General features: G+C 39.2%; 1 protein-coding gene across 2 annotated transcripts; it reads left to right on the top strand.

The window, feature by feature from the left end:
• Positions 1–234: 234 nt before the first annotated feature.
• On the top strand, positions 235–10,104 carry LOC111837722 (serine/threonine-protein kinase pim-3-like). 2 transcript variants are annotated; one of them, XR_011994017.1, is made up of 14 exons: positions 235–741; positions 894–965; positions 1,536–1,688; positions 2,022–2,120; positions 4,051–4,218; positions 4,530–4,624; positions 4,791–4,838; positions 4,936–5,305; positions 5,448–5,585; positions 5,674–5,789; positions 7,362–8,083; positions 8,861–9,038; positions 9,513–9,969; positions 10,047–10,104. XR_011994017.1 is itself a non-coding variant. In XM_072718570.1 (11 exons), the coding sequence occupies exons 1-10, from the start codon at positions 699–701 to the stop codon at positions 5,766–5,768; spliced, it is 1,281 nt and encodes a 426-aa protein (XP_072574671.1). In that variant the 5' UTR covers positions 235–698; the 3' UTR covers positions 5,769–5,789; positions 7,362–8,500. The 2 variants fall into 2 exon arrangements, 1 of the variants encoding a protein (XP_072574671.1); XM_072718570.1 differs by lacking the exons at positions 8,861–9,038; positions 9,513–9,969; positions 10,047–10,104 and having other exon boundaries at positions 7,362–8,500.
• The last annotated feature ends 731 nt before the right edge of the window (positions 10,105–10,835 follow it).

The following is a 10,835-nucleotide window of genomic DNA, read 5'->3' as shown; positions in this document are numbered from 1 at the left end:
TGATACCTAAATGTTGAATAATCTGTGTTGAATTCATCGGATGTGGTGATGTCACGATTTCTTCGTATTAACAGTGGTGTAATATAGGAAATAGCAGTCACAAGTGCTTGCATGCGCTATCTGTCCTGTACCTGGGTGGGACAGTGCTCTTATGCCTTTTGTCCTCTTCCTCCATACTGTCCACATTTGAGGTTTCTGTAGCTCTTTATACACATTCTCTGGCTGTTATGTAGTTGTCTAAGATCAGAATGACACCGTGGTGACAGTTTTTAAACGTTATTCCTGTTATTATGTTGGCTTAAAAAAGCCAGCGTACTGTTCCTTATTGGTTTATTATTTTTCTTCTCTGCCCCCTGTATTCTATATGCTTCTCCTCCTACAATTTTAGGAGTACAACCATCAAACTTTCCACATTTCTTCATCCCTTAGCGGTCGGGGTTGCTTGTGCTTTTCTAAGCTGTCCCAGATTCCATGTTACTGGGATGTCCCCTCAAACACCCCATTTTCCCCATTGGCTAATACTGGGAGGATTTTCAATCTGCCGCCACTCTCACAGCTTTACAGCTTTGAAGCTAAACTCACCAAACTTTTCATCACACAGTCATGGGGTCACACTAATGTAATTGGTGACTTTCGGTGGACGTCCTCGGACACTGGTCCTATCCTCTAGCCAATCAAATTTCACCTATTCAAAGTCAATGGCAGCTAAAACTGGCAAAATGCTCCCATTCGCATTCAAAGGTATGACATCATTTACTGGTCAGTGATGTCATCTGACAGATGTCATTTCCATTCTGTGATATCATAAAAACCTTTTCCATTCAGTGACATCACGAAAACATTATGAAGTAGGACCTTTTTAAAAGTAGCATCATTGTCACTTTTGATGGCAGGGTCGCCAAACTTTACACAGTTGGTCAATGTTACCCAAACAAAGTCCAACATGGAAATTAAGAAGCCTTCAGGTAAAGTAAGATTTAGTAGCATATTTTAAAATAGATCCTTTCTTTAAATGAGCATAAGTTTTGCCTTTCAGCATATCTTAAAACTTCCTCAAAGTTAAGAATAACCTTTAGGTACCTAAATGTTGAATAATTTGTGTTGAATTAATTATGTGGTGACATTTTCACGTTAACCAGTTAATTTGACAGAATTATTTTACCTCAATATCCAAAACCAATAATACAAAATAAAAATACAGACTTTCCCTGTGAATGCTAGCAGTTAATTCAGCAAACTATTGCCATTACTGTATAAATATCAAATGCTGTTAGCGCTCTGCAAAACCAAAGTGTATTTTTGTATATCGGCTAACTAGGAAGCTGAAACCATATAAAATGAGAATACGATATTTTATGTGGAACTTTGATGGGTCATGAAACCTGTTGAAAAATAAAATATATTTTTCTATACTGTTATTGGTTAAACATTTATCAATTCATCTTCTAACCACTTATGGTTGGGCCCATAATATTTGTCCTGAATGCCTACCTCATAAATGTATGACATTAGTGTCCTGTGATCTTTCTTTTAAGTCTTGGAGTCTAGAGTGAGAGGGATGAAGAGATCCCGCTCACCAAGTAAGGATGAGGGACGTCCTGTGAAAAGAGGGAGGAGGACCCTGAATTCACAAAGCAGAATTCGTCCCACTGCATCGACAACCAAAACCCAGAAGGGCCCCTTTAAAGGTTTGTCATGTGACAGCAAAGTTATCATTGGAGACTGGATCCAGACTCATGTCATAGGTTAACTAATAGCAAACAAAAGTAACATTTAAAGAAAATATAGAATTTTCACTATTAGTTTAAATTTTTTTTTTACTGTGAATAATAATAATAATAATAATAATAATACCTGCAATCCTGTACCCGTCTTTTACTCACGGTAAGTTCCAGGCCCCACCACGCTTACTATGAACACTTACTATGGTCGGGGGCCATAATACTGACCATGAATGTCAATCCATCTATGCACCACATCATAAGCGTATGATATTAATTTCCTGTTACCTTTCTTTGAAGTGTCTGAGTCTAGAGTGAGTGGAAAGAAAAGATCCCGCTCACCAGACGAGGATGAGGAACGCCCAGGAAAAAGGGGGAGGAGCAAAAGTCCTGCTGCAGGTGTGTATGACAGAAAAATGGCAGGTTGATGCATAGCAGCATCTACAATTTTACCTTTAAGGTCATGTTTTCAGTAGATATTAGGAATGTAATGATACCAAAAAGTCACGGTGCGATAATATCACGATAAAAGGTTTCACAATACAATAATTATCGCTATATTTAAAAAGAAAAAAACTCTTAATAATTAATCATCAACATGTTTATTTATATCAAATTAGTTCTTCCTTTTAACATAAAGGGCTTCTGCTTTTCTTCATTAGTGAAATATCCAGGTATGACCGTAAGCCTTTGCCAGAACTTAGCAGTAATTGTCCTTTGCAATGAATGACTAAACAATGCATGTAATTATAAAACAAAACCAAGTCAGTAGTTCCTTTATAAAATATTAATTACTAATGCAGCAGCTGGATCTTTTAATCAAAACACAATCTGTAATTCTGAAGTAGTGTTTTCTGCCATTTTTCCACTGGGTCTGTTCTCACCATGTGAAATATAGGCCACGCCCATACATACTAACACACAAAATGATGCGTGAAAACAGTGCACGTGTAACACTTATGAACCTATTTTGGGTCCACTTAGTAGTGCTACTGGCTAGTTCTATGTTTGATGGGAGTGGTGGGGGAAAGATAATGACACCTCAAAATTTAGGACAACAACCTTTAGTAAATATTGATTGTAGAGCATGAAGAATCATGAACACATTTATATACATTTACATTTAGATGGAAAAAACGTAAATCTACCTCTTTATAAAATATGGGTTTAGATATTGTTTGCTTTGGGTATCTGAGACCTGTGGTTAAATCAGTTATTCACAGTCTAGTAATATCTTAGCTCAGATTTGCTAATGTTTGACTGTGCACAAATCGTATTAAATAATTATTTTGTGTCTATTTATGCTTATTTAAATTCTCTATCCAGTATCTTTAGCACCTATTTATCTTTCCTTTAAATCAGTAACTTCCCACACAAATGAAACTCAAAATTAATCAAGTATAAAAGGAAAAAACAAAATCACATCGTATAACATTCAGGCACATACCGTTCAATTCAGGCATAACAATGTCCAAAGGTTATTATACAGTTCAATTCAGTCCATCATATCCTAACTGCACATGTTATAAGAAATTCAAAGTTCCCTCTACTCATCCTTCACCGTTGTTCCATGGGTCTAGCTCATCATCCTGATATGAACTTAGGTCCCTGTTCGGCGAAGCACATGCATGAATATCCGTTCCAAATCTTTGGAAGAGTTTATGTGGTTTAAAATATTTTTTCCATCTTCCTTTTCCTTTAGTTAATAAAAAAAATCTTCTTACACCATGTAAGCTATAAAATCAAGTTTAACAAGTTTTCTTTTTACCCTATTCTAAATCCTATGGTAGTCTGCTGTTAGCACTTGCTGCAACCAGCCTTAACCACTTCTGCAAATAAAAACCTGTGCTCTCCACATTATGTCCTGACATCACCTCACATTCTGCATACAATCGTCTTTTTTCTTAAAGAGATACATTATCATTTTGTCAATATACTGTAAATGTCTTTTTGTTTCTATTTGACCAATATATAAACTATTATTGTAATAGTAATAGATTTAATGACCTGTTAATGACCTACAATAGAGCACAAAGCATTCGTTAATGTAGTATGTATTTTTTGAGACAGAGCTTATACGAGCGAAATAACCACGCAATATCGTGGTTGATATCATAACAGTCTGACAATGGTTTCGAGGTATTTTTTTATCACGATACTGGGATATTATGTTTTTCGTTACATCCGTAGTAGATATGTATTTTTAGTTTGCATTTTGTCACTGAACTCCCCAAATATTTGCATGTGTCTCAGTTCAAAACTACACTCTACATCCTTATTGAATGCAGTTTATTGTTCGATTACATTGTCAATCTCTCATTGTCTGTAGTACCAAGTGGCCACAATGACTCAGCAGCTGGGAGTGGCACTGGAGATACTGGGAAGTTTCGCAGCCAACTCCTGTATGAAATTAGCCAGCAGCTGCTGCAAAGAGAAATGCCATCAGAAGCAGGCCGCTCCACTCCGAGTCCCAAACCCACCTCCAGTAATCCCAAAGGTTTATATTTGTCTCAGTCTTTTATATGATGAGGATACATTTACACAGATGATTTATTTTCAATGTGTGACTAATAACTGAACATGACATTAATTGTATAGTCATTTGCTAAACTACTACAGGCATGTGGGGTTGCATATCTGAATCAAAAGGTAAATGAAGGCCCACAAAAATATTATATTAACGCATTAAAGTTTCTTCTCTGGCTGCTTCTGGTTTTAGATAATATCTAATATTTTGTAATTCTGGATGTTACCCTGAATAGCTGCTCAGTATTGTTTTGTGTCCCACTCTTTTTCTCTGTGCTGTAGAACGACTGGAGGACCTTTACTTTAAAGGGGCACTAATCGGCAGTGGAGCGTTTGGCAACGTGTATGCCGGAATCCGGAAAAAAGACGGATTACCAGTAAGATACATCTTACATTAGGTCTCAACAAGCATATACATATGATATGTGCAGTCTTTATGGACTCCATGTTTTTAGAAGAAGTGCATTTGTATTTATGTCAGTTTTCATATCTGTTTGGTTCTGTGCAAACTCTCTCTATAAAAATAATCTTTAATCTTCCCAGGTTGCAATTAAAGAAGTGCTCAATGACAATGGGGAAGAGGTAGACATAGTAAGTAGCATGTAAGGCTCCACACTAACATTTAAAAGGGGATAAGTGTCTTTTCTGCTCCCTGCATTGCCTCTTATCTGCTTCAACAATTCCACAGCCTGCACTTGGGGGGAAGATGCCCAAGGAGGTGGCCTTAATGATGCAGCTGAGCATCCCACCAGCCTGCCCCTACATCGTGGAGTTTATTGAGTGGTTCGACGGTCCGGAAAGCCACTCAATAGTGATGGAGAGACCTGAGCCGTGTCAGGATCTCCATCACTACAGCATTGTCTGTGGTGGCTCCCTGAGTGAGGAGGTGGCACAGCTGGTGCTACTACAGCTGCTGCTGGCCCTGTGCCACTGTGAGGATCGGGGCGTCCGGCATGGTGACATCTGGAACAAAAACCTCCTCATCCAGACAGAATCGCTACGGGTTAAACTGATAGACTTTGGATGTGGGAGTTTTCGAAAAGATCCAAAATACTTGGGTTAGTGAAAAAAAGATGTTAATTATGCAGAAATATCGCTGCTTTACACTCTCTGTAAAATAGTGAGATGTAAAGTGAGTTTATCAGTGTCTGTGGCATCTTCTCTCTCTCTCTCATCTCATTCATTTTTTCTGATTTATAGGAGCAGCACAGCTGGATGTGGATGTGATGTTCACCATCAGGTGCATCAGCTCAATGCTGTTCCATCTGGTATGTGGAACGTTACCCGTTCGGAGCCGAGAAACTGGGTCTCTGGATTTCCCCAGAGCAGTTTCTGAAGGTTAGTGTCAGCAATGTCGCACTGACCATGCCTGATGAGAGAGCCTTCTCACTTTAAATAATTTCACAACTCCAATGTTTATTTTCAGAATTTAAAGATTTAATGGATCGGTGCTTCAGCCGAATCAATTATTTGACTTTGGAGGAGATTGCTTCGCATCCTTGGCTCCAGAAGAGCTGGTAGTCAGTCTTGGGCAAGACCTAGGTAATAATAAACTCTTCACTTTGTCATATGGCCAGCCTCAAAGCAAAATATACATTATAAAAGCCATTTTATTCCCCTTAACTTTGTCATATGGCCAGCCTCAAAGCAAAATATACATTATAAAAGCCATTTTATTCCCCTTAACTTTGTCATATGGCCAGCCTCAAAGCAAAATATGCATTATAAAAGCCATTTTATTCCCCTTAACTTTGTCATATGGCCAGCCTCAAAGCAAAATATGCATTATAAAAGCCATTTTATTCCCCTTAACTTTGTCATATGGCCAGCCTCAAAGCAAAATATACATTATAAAAGCCATTTTATTCCCCTTCACTTTGTCATATGGCCAGCCTCAAAGCAAAATATACATTATAAAAGCCATTTTATTCCCCTTAACTTTGTCATATGGCCAGCCTCAAAGCAAAATATACATTATAAAAGCCATTTTATTCCCCTTAATTTTGTCATATGGCCAGCCTCAAAGCAAAATATACATTATAAAAGCCATTTTATTCACCTTAATTTTGTCATATGGCCAGCCTCAAAGCAAAATATACATTATAAAAGCCATTTTATTCCCCTTAACTTTGTCATATGGCCAGCCTCAAAGCAAAATATACATTATAAAAGCCATTTTATTCCCCTTAACTTTGTCATATGGCCAGCCTCAAAGCAAAATATACATTATAAAAGCCATTTTATTCCCCTTAACTTTGTCATATGGCCAGCCTCAAAGCAAAATATACATTATAAAAGCCATTTTATTCACCTTAATTTTGTCATATGGCCAGCCTCAAAGCAAAATATACATTATAAAAGCCATTTTATTCCCCTTAATTTTGTCATATGGCCAGCCTCAAAGCAAAATATACATTATAAAAGCCATTTTATTCACCTTAATTTTGTCATATGGCCAGCCTCAAAGCAAAATATACATTATAAAAGCCATTTTATTCCCCTTAACTTTGTCATATGGCCAGCCTCAAAGCAAAATATACATTATAAAAGCCATTTTATTCCCCTTAACTTTGTCATATGGCCAGCCTCAAAGCAAAATATACATTATAAAAGCCATTTTATTCCCCTTAATTTTGTCATATGGCCAGCCTCAAAGCAAAATATACATTATAAAAGCCATTTTATTCCCCTTAACTTTGTCATATGGCCAGCCTCAAAGCAAAATATACATTATAAAAGCCATTTTATTCACCTTAATTTTGTCATATGGCCAGCCTCAAAGCAAAATATACATTATAAAAGCCATTTTATTCCCCTTAACTTTGTCATATGGCCAGCCTCAAAGCAAAATATACATTATAAAAGCCATTTTATTCCCCTTAACTTTGTCATATGGCCAGCCTCAAAGCAAAATATACATTATAAAAGCCATTTTATTCACCTTAATTTTGTCATATGGCCAGCCTCAAAGCAAAATATACATTATAAAAGCCATTTTATTCCTTCCGGTATGACGCGGCCATGTTCAGACACGTTCCTGACCGCTCCGTAAAGACTGTGCTTTTTTCGTTATTTATTCATTTATTTTACTTTCACTCGCAAATATCTCTTCAGGTTTGGTGACCTACAACAGTAGAACACTACTGGATATAGGAAATCAGATTTCGGCGCTAATTTCGACTACTTCTAAGCCTGACCAGTCGTGGCCGTCTGAGATACTATGCTACTCGGACGACAACAACAATGGACGCGACGCTAACCCACGGCGAAGAACAAAGAAGCGCCGGGGAAAACGCGCCGGCGTCCATAACAGAATGAGAGAGCAAGCTCATTGCACCCCTCTGTCGAGTATCCTGCTGGCTAAGTACAGTCTCTGGAGAATAAGCTAGACGACCTCAGAGCCAGAGTCACTTTCCAGCGAGATATAAGGGACTGTAACCTTTTATGCTTTACTGACACTACCTCCAGCTGAACGTCAGTACGACTAAGGAGCTGGTGGTGGACTTCAGAAGGAGACAACATGACTATAGACCCCTCACCATCAATGATGCTCCAGTGGAGAGGGTGAGCAGTTTTAAATACCTGGGCATCCACATCTCGGAGGACCTGACATGGACTGAGCATATCTGTGCTCAGACAAAAAGGGCAAAGCAGCGCCTGTACCACCTGAGGCAATTGAGGAAGTTTGGGGTTTCCCCTGCTGTCCTTAAGGCTTTCTACTCGGGCGCTGTTGAGAGCGTCCTCACACAGAACATCTCATCCTGGTTTGGGAATAGCTGTGTACAGGACCGGAAAGCCCTCCAGAGAGTGATCCGGGCAGCTGAACGCTGCTGCAGGTTAGCTCTCCCCTCCATGCAGAACATTTACATCAGGAGATGTAAGACCAGGGCAGCTAAGATTATCAAGGACTTGTCTCACCCCAATTACAGACTGTTCAAACTCCTGCATTCAGGCAGAAGGTTCCGTGTCATTATGGCCAAGATGGAGAGACTCAGGAGGAGTTTCTATCCTCAGGCGATTTGACTCCTCAACCAAGACATGCCACTCTCCTGGTCATAGTGTTATGGTTATTAGTTCAACCTGACACTGCTGTGCTGACACTGCACACTGCACTTTGAACTGACTATAAGCGTTTCTTGCACAGTATTTCATCCTGTAATTTGTATATACGCTCTTGTAAATTAATAGGTTATATTTTTTTCTTTCTTCTGGTTACACTTTCTAAATAAATTTACAATATATTTTACAATTTATTTTATAATCTCTGTTATTTGCACAAAGTATGAGCGGTTCAGGATACATTCCATCAACTTCCCTGTCTCCTCTATCAGTACCAATGCTGGAAAAGGGAATGGAGGGAACAGGGGTTCAAGATCTAATTTCTAATACTCAGACATCTCAGGTCCTTCACAGTACATTTTCCCCATTTACATTAGTCTACACTATATGGTCCTGCATCTGCTAAAACACTAATTTACATAGTATTTTTTTGTTCTCTGTCAATGCATCATATTTTACCTTTTATAAGTGAATGGAAGAGCAGAGCAAACGGGCACATTGCGATCCTTCCGCTTCTTCTTTTTGCATGCATTTTCGGATGGCGCTGGGGACAGTTCAGGCTGTTCTGTCAGTGGGGCATAAGGCAGCCCACAGTCCAGGACTACCCGCCTGAGCATAGCCTCGACCACCCCGCTCCTCAGCTGCAGGAGGTTTTGTCGCACATCCTCTGTGAGTTGCGGGTCTTTGGACGGGGAAATCTTTTCTAATATTTCCCTCAAAAGATCAGTGATGGTTAGTCCTGCAGTAATTTGCTATAGCCACACCGCCTCATGGTCTGTGTTGCCAGATTGGCGGTTTTCCGCCCAATTGGGCTTCTTTTGGTTATGTTGGGCTGGGAAAATTGGCATTGGGCGGGTCTAAAAAATTTGGGCTGCTTTTTAAAATATTTAGCGGGTTTTACTGTCATTATTATTATTATCATTAAAAAAATATATATTAAAAATATACTAAGAATATATTTAAAAAATCATGGTGATTATATGGAGAAACATAAAAAAATGTACGTGTCACTTAGCTGTCCAATCAGCCGTCACAATTAGTTCATTCAGAGAATCTGTCAAATATGACATGACATCATCAATCAGTGACAGTCATTGGTTAACCAAACATCACAGTGAAATTGTATTGGTCACTTGTTATAAGCGCCAAAACAACAAGTGACAGAGAGGTGACTGGGCCTTCTCTCTTAAACTTGTATTTACCTAGAGATAGCATCATGCCGAAGTGGGGAAGATACAAAAAACTTTACAGAGAGGAATGGGAGACTTATCCGGAACTAAAATGCTGGATTGCCCCTGTGCCAGAGGATGACTCCAAAGCTCATTGCAAGTATTGTAACACAGAAATTCGAGCGCAACTTAATGATTTGAAGGAACATGGTGCCACAAAAAAACACAAGTCTCGTTGTGTGCCAAGTGTTAAGTCTTTTGCTGTACCAACGGGGTCTGCTGCTGGTCAAAAGACAATACAAGATGACCAAAAACGTCGTGAACTGAGGATTGCGACGTATGTGGCTTGTCACACATCCATCAACGCAGTTGATGACTTGTCTGATATTATTCAAGATGAAGTGGGAGCATTCAAACTCATAGGACGAAGTGCACTGCAGTGATAAAGTCTGTTCTGGCGCCACATTTTAGAGAAGAGTTACGTGAGGATATTGGTGAGTCTCCATATTCACTGTATCTTGATGAGACCACCGACATATCAGTAAACAAGCTTCTGTGTATCTGTGTTAAGTACCGATCAGTGAAGCACCGTAAGTTTGTCAGCACATATCTCGGACTTGTGGAGCTCTTGGACTGTAACGCAAATGGAATATCAGACGCAGTTGTTGCTTTTCTAAGAGAGTATGGCCTGGATATCAAAAACTTGGTGGGGACAGATGGAGCGAGTGTTATGGTAGGAAAAAATCACTCTGTCTTTACACTCCTCAAGGAATTACAGCCAAGTCTACAGCTTATCCGCTGCGTATGCCATTCTTTAGGTATTGTTGCTAACAAAGCTATGCAACGTCTCCCAAGCAATCTGGAGTACATGATACGAGAAACCTATAACTGGTTTGCTCACTCAGCAAAGCGTCAGGGTGATTATAAGGCTGTTTACGAAACCCTAAATGATGGTGGCTGCCCGTTAAAGTTTATATCCCCCAGCTCCACTCGCTGGTTAGTGATCTCCTACTGTATCGAAAGAATTCTGGACCAAGAGGATGCGCTTAAAATACATTTTAGTTTGGTATCCGATGCAGAGCACTGCTATTCCGTGAGGATTTTAAAAGAAATGTACAGTGACAAAGCAAACATTCTGTATATGCACTTTCTCCGCCCCGTCTTAAAAGAAATCAAAACAGTGAATAAATACTTCCAGCTGGAAACCGGAGACACGCTGAGTGTATTTAGGGATCTTGATAGACTGTATATGCCTACACTGAGAAGGGTTGTTAAGCCCAGCATATTGCGTATGAACAATGATGTGCGACTGCGAGAGCTTGATCTTAAATCACACAGCATTTACCTCTCCCATCAGGAT

Source organism: Paramormyrops kingsleyae, chromosome 12 (genome assembly GCF_048594095.1).
Source record: "Paramormyrops kingsleyae isolate MSU_618 chromosome 12, PKINGS_0.4, whole genome shotgun sequence".
Taxonomy (NCBI): domain Eukaryota; kingdom Metazoa; phylum Chordata; class Actinopteri; order Osteoglossiformes; family Mormyridae; genus Paramormyrops; species Paramormyrops kingsleyae.
Note: the sequence above shows the minus strand (reverse complement) of the source record. Positions and strands in the feature narration are given on the sequence as shown.

Coding starts and splice junctions, on each gene's coding strand:
- LOC111837722 (XM_072718570.1), top strand. CDS start 699: ATGGCAGCTAAAACTGGCAAAATGCTCCCATTCGCATTCAAAG. Junction 2,121..4,050: donor GAGCAAAAGTCCTGCTGCAG/GTGTGTATGACA, acceptor CATTGTCTGTAG/TACCAAGTGGCCACAATGAC. Junction 5,586..5,673: donor CCCCAGAGCAGTTTCTGAAG/GTTAGTGTCAGC, acceptor GTTTATTTTCAG/AATTTAAAGATTTAATGGAT.